The sequence below is a fragment of the Momordica charantia genome, assembly GCF_013281855.1.
Source record: "Momordica charantia cultivar OHB3-1 chromosome 4 unlocalized genomic scaffold, Mcharantia_2.0 BLBB01000004.1, whole genome shotgun sequence".
In the NCBI taxonomy this organism is placed as follows: domain Eukaryota; kingdom Viridiplantae; phylum Streptophyta; class Magnoliopsida; order Cucurbitales; family Cucurbitaceae; genus Momordica; species Momordica charantia.
The window spans coordinates 21,037,197-21,051,330 of NW_028275162.1; the positions used below are offsets into that span (position 1 = coordinate 21,037,197).

The 14,134-nt window shown below is 30.4% G+C and overlaps 1 protein-coding gene across 2 annotated transcripts; it reads left to right on the forward strand.

Moving 5' to 3' along the window:
• Positions 1–1,155: 1,155 nt before the first annotated feature.
• On the forward strand, positions 1,156–6,921 carry LOC111015654 (DNAse I-like superfamily protein). 2 transcript variants are annotated; one of them, XM_022290745.2, is made up of 8 exons: positions 1,156–1,260; positions 1,331–1,509; positions 1,595–1,693; positions 2,161–2,413; positions 3,573–3,757; positions 4,977–5,085; positions 5,380–5,531; positions 6,503–6,921. In XM_022290745.2, exons 1-8 carry the CDS (start codon positions 1,240–1,242, stop codon positions 6,795–6,797), a joined length of 1,293 nt encoding a protein of 430 aa, XP_022146437.1. In that variant the 5' UTR covers positions 1,156–1,239; the 3' UTR covers positions 6,798–6,921. The 2 variants fall into 2 exon arrangements, with proteins under 2 accessions (XP_022146437.1, XP_022146438.1); XM_022290746.2 differs by lacking the exon at positions 1,156–1,260 and having other exon boundaries at positions 1,393–1,509; positions 2,208–2,413.
• The last annotated feature ends 7,213 nt before the right edge of the window (positions 6,922–14,134 follow it).

The following is a 14,134-nucleotide window of genomic DNA, read 5'->3' on the forward strand; positions in this document are numbered from 1 at the left end:
AATAATTAAATTTCCATCGGTTGTTAATTAAAAAAATATTAACTACTACTAAGGAAAAAATCAAGTAAGTATATTAATAACCAATTTTAACATTTACAAAATATGAGATACTAAATTGAAAAATACTAAAATATAATGACTAAATTAAAAGAGAAAAAAAAAACACTCAAATACACAACCAACTAAAACATATATTTAATCCTTTTTTTTAATCTTGTTTTCTTATACATTGAGGTAATCAATATAACTAGCATGTCCCAAAGGCCGATCTCCCAATTTTTTAATAGAATGAACAACCTAATTATTGAATGTATATATGATAACAAAAATTATGAAGATGAAAACATTATAAAAGCCAATTAATTGCATAGATTAGACAAATATATGCATTAACCTTAAAGTTATTGTTTCATATAGGATGAGTGATTAAAATCTTATTTTGGGACATAGAATAAATTCCATGGATGATCTTATGCCTTAGGTTATGTAGTCTAATCTCCACTTCTGAAGGAAGAAAAAAAAAAAAGAACACAAATCAAAATAGTTGATTAAGCAAATTAGAATTGCCAAACATGTGGTCTAGTAACAAAGGGTTGAAAAAAACTTGAAATGTATATGCAAAGATAAAGAGTTGTTCCCTGTAATTGAGGCAATAAAATTTTCTCTGAAGTCTGGATTTTCAAAATTGAATATGTTTGGATTGGACCATCCATGATCCATCCATCCCCCACTCGCACTTATTTAAATCCAAATTTCCAAAACTTTCCCTTTCGAAATCACAACCCAACCAAATGAACCAAAAAAGCAATTAAAGAATAAAAATTTGAAATCAAGCCTGTCCCGACCATGTTTCCTTAATTATTATGGATAACTTATTGGTCTAAAAGAACTAGAGTAAAACGAGAGGAAATGAATTCAAACCACATGATAACTACCTACTTAGGAAATCAATTCTCATGTGTTTTCAGACACCAAATGTTGTAGGATGAGACGATTGCTTCGTGAGATTAGTTAAAGTGCGTGTTAGCTGACGTAGACACTCGTGAATATAAAAAAAGACTCATTTTCTTGCCCTGAGTGAGAAGCCACATCATCACCCACGTCATTGGGTTGCCCTTCTCGGCCTCCCAACTTGCACAGCTCCTTCTCTTCCTCAGCAAATTCTTATTTTTATCTCTTTTTTTCTCTTCTACTAAACATTCATTCTCTCAGCAGCTCCTCTTTCTCTCTCCAAACCCCATGGCTGGGAAGCATGGAGAAGTACTAAGCTTTCTCTCTCTTTCTCTCTCTCATTTTTGCATTGTGAACTAATTTTCAATCAAATTTTCAGGTGATGTGGCCAAGATTGGTTGCCAACAAGATCTTGAAGAAGAGATTGGGAAGCAATAACTTTGTGGCAGACATTCCAAGCAACAACAACTCAGAAGCCAATTTGCTTGAGATTCCAATCTTTGCTCAATCTTCTTCAGTTCCAAATGCCTTCTATAAACCTCCAATCCATACTTACAAGTAATCTCTCCCATTATATGTTTTTTCATTAATCTTTGTAAATGCTTCCCCTAACTTTAAGCTATATGTCTTGTTTTTTTGGCAGGGTTTTTGTTAGTACATGGAATGTTGGAGGTGTTGCACCAAGCCAAGATTTGGACATGGAGGATTGGTTGGACATTTCTTGTGACATCTATGTTTTTGGGTAATTTTCATTTTTCTTTTTCTCCCCTATTGGGGTCATTTTTGTTATTTCTACTTTAATATTTCCTTTGACAACCATTTCATGATTTTTTGAATTTGGGTATCATTTTAGGTGGTATAGGAATGAAATAGACACTCCGGTAAAAACATGTGCCTAAAGAATATCATTCAAATGAAAAAGAAACACAAATATTATTCAAATAAAGATTGAAGACCATGACTCGGTCCCTAATGCAAAGACAAAACTAATAATTGCTATAGGTCTTATATATTTTCAAAAATTTGTTCGTATGGTATGTTTATTTCTTTAATTTATATGTCTGAAGCCTAGAAAATTAAATTTAGACAGTCATGGTTAGGATACTCTTTCAAAGTAGAGATGCAGAATAAAGGGATTATAGTTAAGTAATTAGGGTTAATTAGTGATTTCAATTTAATTATATGCACGAGTTGTGTGCACATGTGCAGTTTCCAAGAAATTGTGCCTCTGAAAGCCTCGAATGTGTTTGGATCAGAGAACAGAAAGATCTGTACAAAATGGAATTCGATGATAAGAGAGGCGTTGAAGAAGAAAGTGAGACAAAATTTCAAGTGTATTATAAGCAAACAAATGGTTGGGATTATGATCTCAATTTGGGTTCGAAGTGAGCTTCATCCATTCATAAGGAATCCAAGTGTTTGTTGCATCGGTTGTGGCATCATGGGCTGCCTTGGCAACAAGGTATATTTCATTTATATTTGAAACATTCATCTTCTTTTCAATCCTATCATTTCGAAATCTTATCGTTTTCGTTTTATTTTTCATTTGTAATTTTTGAGAAAAATGAACATTTGGTAACTGCTCCTAGTTTTGGTTTTTCGTTTTTAAAACATGTTTACAAAATTATTACATGTTTTAAAAACAACAAAATAAGGGCCCGTTGTTTCCGTTTATTGTTTTTGTTTCTTCCTTTTTAGTAAGGAAAAATAAAATTGCATGACTCTGATACACATGAATTCAAAAATGATAAAATAACATTTTATTTATGTTTTGGAACACATTTCAAAGGGAAACAAGAAACCAAAAAAAAAACTTGTTTTTGTTGTTTCCAACAACTAGAAAGTTGTTCATGTTTCCAATTTGTTCTGACATAAATAAGATCTTGTTTTATCACTGTTGAATCCATGGGTGTGGAGGGATATGCAATTTAAAAAAAAGAAAATTGAAAACAAGGAACATAACTTTACCAAATGAGCCCTAGCTTTGACATTTTCCTTGAGCAAAGATGCAAGCTTTATACAGGTAGTAGGGTCCAAACTATTAGTCAAGGATGCCATATATATTAAGGGAAGGGAAAAAAGGGTCTCAGTTTCCCATTCATGTTTCCAAATTTTTCTAAAAAAATATAGATGGAAGGATTATTTTATCATTTTTGACTTACAAAATCTTAATTTGAAAAATTAATCTTCATATAAAGTAAAGCTTCTACATTTGTTTTCATTAGAGAATAAAAAACAAGAAAGACTTACCACTCATGTTTCTATTTCCCTTTCCAATAAAAAAAAGAAAGAATTAGAATTATAAACAACAAACAACTCTTACCAAATGCAATTCTATTTTTCTATTCTTAGGTCACGTTTTTTTTAACCTCTTAGTTTGAGATATATGTCAATTACTGTTCAATTATTTTCACTTTGGAACGTCTACGTTTTAAAACATAGATTATTGAAATTAGGGTTTTGTTTTAATTTCTCTCTCGTACCAAATGAAATTTTATCTCCCCTATTTATAGTTTTTTCACAAACCCAAAGAATGTAACTCTTTACTTAAGTTGTGTTGTTGTTATATAATTGAAAGCCTAATAATATAATTAAATTGGTTAATAACTTTGACATTTCAGGGATCAGTTTCTGTTAGATTTCGATTACATGAAACAAGCTTTTGCTTTGTTTGCACTCATTTGGCTTCAGGAGGAAAAGAAGGAGATGAGAAGAACAGAAATGAAAATGTTTGTGACATTTTATGTCGTACCAAGTTTCCAAAGGGCCCTTCCCTTGATTTGCCCAAAAAAATTCTCCATCATGAGTAAGCTCTATTTACCCTTCCTTTCTAAATCTAAATAAATTAAATCAATTTTCGGATTAACATACCTATTACTATTCTAAAACTCGATGATTCGATGTTTAGTTATGGTTTGCTCATTATTTTTAAGACCCAATCTTGAAAATATATAAATTAAAATAAAGTTTTTTTTTAGTACAAATTAAAATAAAGTTAGATTTGATGATTTTTATTTTTAGTTTTCTGTATTTTGAAGATTAGTTTTCTATAGACGTTTAATATCAATTTTTATCAATAACTGAAATAATGTAAACAGTTTGATTGCATTATAAACAAATCAAGTGACATGAAACCATATGTAGATTTGTTTCAATCATGATTGCTTTTTTGTACTAAAAAAAATTATGATGATTTTATACATTATATTAGTACGTAAATTATATTTATTAATTCATGGTTGACCAATCGAGCATTTAATTGCTTTAAAATTTAGCAATCATTGATTAGAAATTTCGTTTCTAGAATATTCACTTAGTTGCAGAGACAAATTGAATAACTGGAAGCTAATTAGTCTAAATTAATTAAATGTGGAGAAATAAATAAATGGTCAGCTCCATTATTGCTAAGTTGAAATTGTCTTCATACCTTTGTACTTTTCTATATATAAATAAATCTTTTTTTAATCCTAATTAAAACTTAATACTGATTTGCCTTTTTAAGGTTAAACAACGATATTTTATTCTAAAAAAATATATACAAAGTTAAACAACAATTTTGGTTCATCAACTGTTTGAATTGTTTTCTTTTTTCTTCTTTGTATACAATAAATGTGGGTGGGAATCAATCTTCACCGAATGTTATATACAAAATTAAATTTTATCTATTATAGGACTAAAAAATAATATCCAATTGGTCAAAATTCTATCCACCAAGTTTACCTATTAAATACAAAATTAAAAGTTTAAGAATCTATTAGACGGTATAATTTGAAAGTTTATAAAGCTTATAATTTAACATAATTTTAATTATTTTATAACGTATAGTGGGGAATATTTATTCTTTGTTAAATTTGGGAAGATTAAACCACTTGAAAATCAGTAACTTAATATCTGGTAATTAAAAGTCAATCAAATGATCATATTTGTACAATTATTCGAGTTGACTTGATTGGAAGAATTAAAGATTAAATTAAAAGCAACTAAGCTTTAATTAATTATTACTTATGATCTTTTTCTGAATGCAGCCGAGTAATATTGCTTGGGGACTTGAATTACAGAGTTTCTTTACCAGAAGCAACTACAAGATTTTTAGTTGAAATAAAGGATTGGGACACTTTACTACAAAATGACCAGGTAATTAATTATAATTATGTTGATAAATTAACCAAAAATATTTATAGAACTCATTTTTTAAAACAATCTAAATACTACCATTCAAAGTTAGATTCTCAAACATTTTCTAAAATAACATATTTGAAGCATTATGGATTATATAGCTTAATTAGAATTGGGAAGCCAAACCTATGTTATAGTATATGATTTTTTTTTTCGAATCATAGGTTTTCTAATATGGAGTATATAAATCTCATATGCTCACGTTATCAAAATATTATTATTTGATTATTTATTATTTTGTTGGAAATGAAGCTAAGGATGGAGATGATGAATGGTCAAGTATTGGAAGGATGGCAAGAAGGGAACATAAAATTTGGACCAACTTACAAATATTGTCCAAATTCAGAGGTTTATTATGGAACTTTAAATGGTCTAAAAGCTGAGAAAAGGAGAGCTCCTGCATGGTACTTTCTTTATTTCATTCTAATTTTTTTTCTTTTTTTCCAGTAGTGTTCCTTTATATGATAATTTGATGATCCACGAATTTAAGAACTAAAAATAAAACATAATTCATTTATTAAACTCTCTTTGATAACCATTCTTTTTTTTATCTCTTCAAATCTTGTTTGTATTAGCTAGTTTTTTTCTTTGCTCTTATTTTCTTCTTTTTCTCTGCCTTACCTTCAAAAAATGCCGTTTTTATTTCCTAATATTCATGCTAATTTATGAACCTATTTTCTTTGTTCTTAATCTACTTACTTTTTGAAACCCTAGCCAAATTTCAAAATATCTATTTTAAGTTTTTAAAATCTTATTAAATTTTTAAAAGTAACCAAGAGTAAAGGAAGAAAACATAAGTATAAGAGGTAAATCAGTAAATAAGACAACAAAATTATTACCATACTAATATTTGGTTCGAATCCTATTTTGCTCCCTGAACCTTTAGGATTGTTCCAATTTTGTTCTTGAAGTTTCAAAACGAATTAATCATTTTAGTCCATAAATTTTATAATCTATTTTAGTCCCCAAAATATAATAATTTTGATCTTTGTTATATTATTTTTCTACCCAAAAGTGAGCTTATCAAATACTCATCTCAATCTATATGGTTTAATTAATACACGCTCATGTTAACATGTTAGTACACATGAAGATAAGTTATATTTTTAAGTTGAATGCCTAAAATAAACATTTTGATAGGAAAAAAAAAACTTTGATGGAAAAAATGAGATATTTTGTAAGTTCAAGACCAAAAATGAGATTTAAGTTTTTTCTCTTTTCTATACTAGGTAAATTTGATAACATTCGGGCTAAAAATTGAAATATTCTCTAAAAATAAAAGAAAATGACACAACTTTTTGTTTTTGTTTTTTTGTTTTTTTTTCTCTCTATATCATTGACAAGAGCTAAAGACAAATTTGGTTTGTAAATTCAGGTGTGATCGAATTATATGGAATGGAAATGGGCTAAAACAAGTATCATACAACCGAGGGGAATCAAAGCTATCAGATCATAGGCCTGTAATGGCAATTTTCACAACACAAGTTGAAACCTTAACAAATTTGAAAACCTTGCAGAGCTTCTTTTTGTCAAACAGGTTTGATCATGTCAATCATTCTGGTAGCTCACTTGTTCATGAGGACGATAGCGACGATGACAATAATGAGATGTTTTCGACCGTCGATTTCGTATACGATAATAAATCGACGTTTCCAAACTATCTCAAATGACATTCACTCCAAAAAAATAAGAAAAAAAAAAGTATTAATCTATTCATATCATATTGTAACATATATAAGAACAAGAGGGTTAGATCTAGAAATTGAATTTATGCTCTGTATTCTTTTGTTGTTCTCTCCAATTTTATTGCTTTTCTAAGCTCTCTCCGTTAACAGGACTTGTAAATCAAAGGACTCTCCCAAACTAATCAATTGTAAGAACAAACAAAAATTTATTAAGAAATCGAAGATAAGTGTGTAATTAACTTTCAAAATGGTTGTCTTACAAATAGTATACGAATCAAATGTGAGTGTGCCACACTCAACTATTAGCATGCTATAATCAACCGTGATTGCCGCTTCTCACAGTCTATTTTAACCTACTAGAATTGCCTTTATGATTCGGACAGACTAATATTCCATTACTTTCGCTATATCTCTATCCTTCGAGGTTGGTTACACTTTGCTACATGTAGAGATTCTAGCAATTTGGGACCAACTTCTGCTGGCATTGAGATTGAAAATTCTAAAGATTATTATTCAACCCAACTATTTAGAAGCAACTCGGTTATTAAATGGAGAGGAGATAAATAGAAGCAAAGCTGCTATGCATGCTTCAAACGTCATTGAGTTGGGGAAAGACTTTCTGGATCTCAAAGTTTTTCATGTAAACTGTGATTTATACTCAATTGTAGATCGAATAGCAAAATAAGCATTATCTTCCCGCTCCTTCGAATAGCCTTTTTCTTTTGTGGCTTCTTAATTCTTTGACTGGCATCAAATCTTCAAATGTAGTCCACGTGACATTTGATTATTTATAAATCACTAATTTTGAAGTAAAAAAAATGATTATTATAAAATTTATATAACTAACTTGGTTGAGCTATTAATAATGTATAGGTTTGAATCTTCACAGCCTCATTTGCTATATAGAAACTTAACGGAATTGGAAAATAGAAATTGAACACAAGGGATAAAACAGTAATATATAGTACACAATAATTTGTTTGTAATTATCTAAAATTGTGAACAGGAGGAGTGGGCCTCGGATAAGTGGTAAGGCCCATTATTTATTTATTGGGCCAAACAATGTCCAAGAAAAAGCTTTGGAAGGGAGCATGGGGAAGCAAAAAGTTTTTTGAGATAAAATATGTGGGCCCCGCAAAGGTTGACAAAGAGGGAGGTAATTCCGTGTGGCAGGGTGTAAGGTTTTCAGTTATTAGATGAAAGGGAAGAGTGGGCCCCCACCATCTGATGAGGATCAGGTGGCCCAACTCAAATCATAATGTGGCCTCAGTTCCATTGTACAAACTGTACATCTGATGTACACAATCACTGCTACTGACACCGTGGAATCAGGATTTCTTTCATTTCTCTTCGTCGGCGGACTGCCAGCTGTCTCCGAAAGCTTCTAAACTCTGGCGGGCCCCAACCAAAGTTTTCTAGTGATTGAATCCAATTCCAGCACTCAGCTTTGCAAATTACAAAAAGTGGACTTCTGAATTTTTAAGGTCCTGTCTATTTGCTTATTAGAAATTTGTAACAAATCTTTAAAATTTGTATTTTTAGGTTCGCGTTATTGTAACGTAATTTGGAGAGTCGGGTTGCATCAAGGGAGTCGAATTTGACTCGATGGGTTGTGAATAGGAGAATTGTGGATTCTTACCTCGAACAACTGAACCCAATGACCTACACAAAAGAAAAGTGTGTCAATACCAAAGAGATAACACTACGATATTTAAGTCAATATAAGACGAGGATTTGAACTTACGACCGGGACAGATTTACATAGAGTCTTACGTGTTCTAGTCCACTTAACTTTATAACATATATATTATTGGTAATAAATTATAAAGTATTCTCCTTTAGCAGAGTGTCATGCGCTTGTTAATTCGAGTTGCTTCAAATCTCAATTTTCTATGTTAGTCTTTTAAATACTATCTAACTATTTGTTTAATATATTTTGTCAATTTTTTAAACACACCCACAGCCTGACCGCCTAGGTTCCAGTCCCTTCAACCTCAATTTTCAATTTATTTTGTCAGATTTCTAAACACTCTCAAGTTATTTTGTTTAATATATTTTGTAATTTTTTAAAAAACACTCACAACAAGTGGAATGAAACTTGCCTAATTTATCAGTTTTTAAAAAGGAAAAAAAATCATAAAATTCGTGTTTCTTTTATTTCTTATAGGAAAAATGAAAATTTTATTTATATAAATATGTCTACTTTTAAAAAAGAAAAAAAAAAAGAGAAAAGGTATATGTTGGTGGGATAAATTCTAATTTTCTAAAAGGAATTTTTTTTTTCCTTAAACGCTTTTAAATGGTGCTGCCTCTACCCTACCGTTTTATAACCTATTTTTTTCTTTTTTTTCATTTATGAATATACTATTTGTTGTTTAATTATTGTTTTCAATTTTAATACTTATTTTTATTTTCAATTCATATGTTGCGCTTACATATAAGTAATATTTTTGCTATAAACTATTTTACCGATATCTATTCAATTGTTCTTATACTTTTTAATTAGAATTTTGCATTAAACGATTAAGGATGAATAAAATCATTCAACCCAAAAGCTTAAATTGATGGGTTGGATAAAAGGTTCAAACACAAGACCTCCCGTTCTGATACCATGCTAAGGATGAATAAACCACCAATCAACCCAAAAACTTGAGCTGATGGGTTGGGTAAATTTAATTCATATATTGGATATCTAATATATACAACCCACAATTTTAGTGGTTAAGTGTCGTCTCATCTCAACAAAATTATTATGTTTTTAATTTTGTAGTCTAAAGGAGTGACAATTTGAGGATTACTTATCTAATAATTAATATATAATATTACAATTTGCATTTTAGTCTTTTTTTATATAAAAGAATAAATAGAAATTAGTAAAAATAATTTTACATTTTTAATTAATTATATTTTAATTAATTGCATAAAAAACTATCATTCTTATAAATAAAAAAATTATACTTATTATTTGCTAACTTGTAAATTATTTCTACTACATTTTGAGTGAAAATCTCTAACCACTAAACTATGCTTAAATTGGTAGTTTGGTGTCGAATTCCTTAGTATGCAATGTATGATGATATCACACTTTGCAAGCATTTGATGTCAACTATGCACATGCATGCATGCATGTCATTCCACACAAATTAAATTGAATAATCAAAGATGATGACTATATTCTCTCTGTCACACACAGATTAAATTATAGGGGCAATGATGAATATTTGACATAATTGGTTTGAAGTGGATATATAGAATCCAAGAAAATTAATGTAACAAAAAATTATCGTTGTTGCAATTATAGAATCCCAAGTTACTGCAAAAAAGTAATTTGGTTTGGTACTCTATTAAATTGGAGTGAGAATTTTGAGTCTTTTCTTGTTCTTTTCTGCTCATTGTTTTATTTTTTTATCAAAACAGTGTCAAATCTGTGAATGCTTCAATAATTTTAGTCATCTCATAAAGCTTATTCAATGTTTTTTTTTTTAACTAAAATCATTTTACACATTATACCATAATTGCTCATCTTACTTTTTGGACATTCTCTAGTCAATCACTATATTGAATGTTACCTAATAAATTCTTTTATTATTTCAAATGCAACATAGGTGGCGAATAAATTAGAATAAGCTATGTGTTTGTCATTTTTTAGGTACAACGATAGTCTTCCCAATCCAAGTCGATTAGAGTAATTAGAAACTCAACACTTAAAAATTTAGAAAAGTAAGACTAGGTTTGGAAATAATTTTCATTTTTACTTCTCTTTTTAAAAATTAACCTTTACTTTTTATAATCTCTTTTGAAATCTTACAAAAATATCTAGAATAATAATAGGTGTTTTAATTTTTTTTTTTTAATTCTCTAATTTGACAGTGACATCATGGGTAGAGAATAAGTATATAAATAAATGTGTTCATTCAGAAATATGGCCTTTTGGGATTCTACTAAATTCACACCGATCTTCTAGAATAAAAGAGATCGACGATACCTACAAAACCAAATAGCTTCGAATTGCCACATAGGCTTTGATGCTTAAGTTAAAATCTGAGTAGTCGAGTATGAAGAGTATGGTATTTCGATGTACCTTTAGCTTACTCTTAGGAAACATACCCTACTGCTGTGGGCATCTTGTGCGCCAAATGTTTAACTGAGGTATCGTAACCTGCAGTTGACTTTTCAGTAGTCGGATCAGGTCGATCGAGACATGGTTGGACAACTAGACTTGGACAATCGGAACCTGGTCGGTCGGATCTTGTGGGGCCCTGGATCTGGTTACGCACTAAATGATCTAGTCATGTTATGGACCTGGTCATGCCTAGGATCTGGCTATGCCTTGGATCTGGCCATGCCCTGTACCTAATCATGTTTTGGGTCATGGATCTGTGAGGTAGCTCGTCTATCAAGTCTAGTTTTGTCTTCCCATAACATAACCAATATCACATCCAAATGAAAAAGATATTGAAATCACTTGATTGAATTGATTGTAACTACTATTAGATAAAATTTAAATATTACGTACCTCCAACCATAGCAATAAAATTTGAAAATCATAAAAAGATCACACCATTACTAGCTTATCCAATGGTTTAATCCGTGTCTTGATGTAAAACACAGGTTTTGTAAAAAGTTCTCTCCCTAAATTCTTCTTCCATCGAGAAGAATTAAGATGAAATAAAATTATTTAAAAAAATGTAACCACCTAACGACCCATAATTTGAGGGAGATATTTCAAGGTAGTTGGCAGCTAACTCATAACAAGAGGCCAATTCAAATTTTTAAAATATCATTTTAATAATAAAATACTAATAATATATATAATGAAATTGAATGACTTAGCACTACTTTTTCTTTTTTATGACTCAATGGTAAAAACTCTAAAATCAAAGGGGAAAAATTTTAGGTTAGGTGATCCCTTCGTAAACATTTCCATGATTTAAAAATGATTTCGAAAGAAATAAATATATTTCGGGTTCTAAAAATTATTAGAAAGTTTTTTGAAAACTTAAATATCAAATATACGAAGAAGAAAATAAATAAATAAATACGAAGACCATTTTCCATATATGAATAAAGTCCGATTGTCTGAAAAATGCCATGGAAAATGTGGATCACATTCAAAATATCGCCGACAAATAAATTCCTTTTTTTTTTCCCTTCTTTTCTTTTTTCTTTAGTTACTAAATCTGTTTCATTGCTTTGCGAATTGGGCAGGTTTGATAGCCACAATTTCCGAATTCTTTGACCACAAACTTAAATTTGCTAGTTCTTTGACTACTCTCTCTCAAAAGATCCCTTCCCATGATTTGTATTCGAAGTTTTATAATTCTATCTCAGGCTTTAAACTTTATTGTTTATTTTGGTAACACCTTATTTGTTAATTAATAGACTAATTATCAAGCTTATCTCTATAATTTAAATTTAGTTTCAATTTAAATATTATAATTTTAAAAAATTTGATATGTCAGTTTTGGATCTTGTTTGATCACAAAAATGACCAAGTTTATGAACCTCGACTCAGATGAAGGATGACCTAGAAGATGAACTGAAAGCTTGTTGAACAGGAAACCTGCAAAATAGAAGACACGCCGACATCCAAGTCAGGGAGTAGCCAAACTATATTCGAGAGAGAGTACAGTCTTTGTGTACTTGCAGGGATAAAGCCGAGTGGTCTCTATTCATAAGTGAACTCTCTCTTACAAGACCTCTGATAGGACTTTAACGGCTCTTTTAAGGTAACCATGAGTCGAAGCGTTGTGTCATGGAATATGTCGGAAAGTGAGGCTAAGAAGAGTAGCTTCAATTCGGTTAGACCGAAGAACGGGAACAAGACCAAAGGAAGACATGATCGGCTTGGCCACCTAGAGCGTCAACTCGCTAATAATCGTTAAGACCGATGTGAAGAATCTTGGCCTTACGGACTCAAGATCACATATAATTCTCTCCAAATCAAGACCTGCCACATGTTAATTGAAAATTCGCCTCCAATAGATCTAGTTGTTTAGGGTATTTATGAGTTATTTGATCGTTTCTGCCGATATTTTGTTTGACTAGTTTAACTGTTTTAAATCAATAAAGAAGTTTAAAAATAAATGATCAAACAAGGCCATAGCTGTTGGCCTTTTCTGAGAGATAATGTGTGAATGTCAAGTTAGCATCAATAAATTGCATGGTTGACTTTTATGTGTCAAAAGTTGACTTGTTCAACTCTTAGCGCGAATCTTTAATTTTGTCAAAATTAGCTCTCTTGTTCTCAACAAAGAGTCCCTTTTATTAGGGTTTGTGGGTCAAAACTTCCTAAAGCAATTATGGGCCGACTAATAAATATAAGAAGATGAAATATGACTAACATCAGTATAGTTCGATGGTTAAACATGTATATTTGTACTGAAATTTTGAACTATTCTAAGAACTCATGTGAATTGACTATGGTCAAGTTATTCGAGGTCAAATTATGATGGGAAGGACCTACACAAAGGCAAAAGTACTCCTACATTCAAGTTAGTAAGAGTCCAATCTAAACTCTCAAGATGATGAATCATATTTCATACCTGAGTACTAATGCTCCTATTCCACATAACGGTTCTTTTGAACCATTTTCGGAGTTTGTTGCACAATTACAAAAAATTGGGCACCTTACCTTGACGCACATGGCCTTTTCAAGACCAACAGTGTGGCTAAATCGAGCTATTTCGCAAAACTCTAGTCGAGCTAATTAGGTCAGCACTAAGTATTTTCGAGACGATGGGAAAGATCTGGTAGATCGACCTAATTTCATTGCTTTCTATGTGGCATGTACTATTTTGTCCTCCAACCATAGATATATTCAATTTAGTAACTCTTCACTTGATTTCATTCTCTACCCTCTACCCTCTACAAACCCAATTTAAACTAAAAGTTTTTTCTTAATCTCGACCAGATCATATGAACATATCTTTAATGTGAAGTAAATGTAAGGAATTCTCATTCTAATTAAAAAAATTCAATTTCAAGTTTGTGTGCACTTAACAAAATACCACCTTAATACAACTTTAGTAAGATAAAACATTCTTTAAAGAAGTTCGAACTCAAATGAGAGATTTTAGCAAACGCCTCAACCTAGGAGTTCCACTCAAGAAAGAGAAACTCTACTATTAGTTTTTTCTTTTATTAGTTGTATACATATGTAGGGAAGTGGATTAAAATTCAATCCATATTTTAAATCATTAAAATATGTACTTAATTAAAGAACAATATCATTAAATATTTAAATATTTAAATTTCTCTGCTTCCAATAATATTTAGTTGGCTAGCTAGCTTGATTTATTTTCTTTCATGTTTTTTAGGGT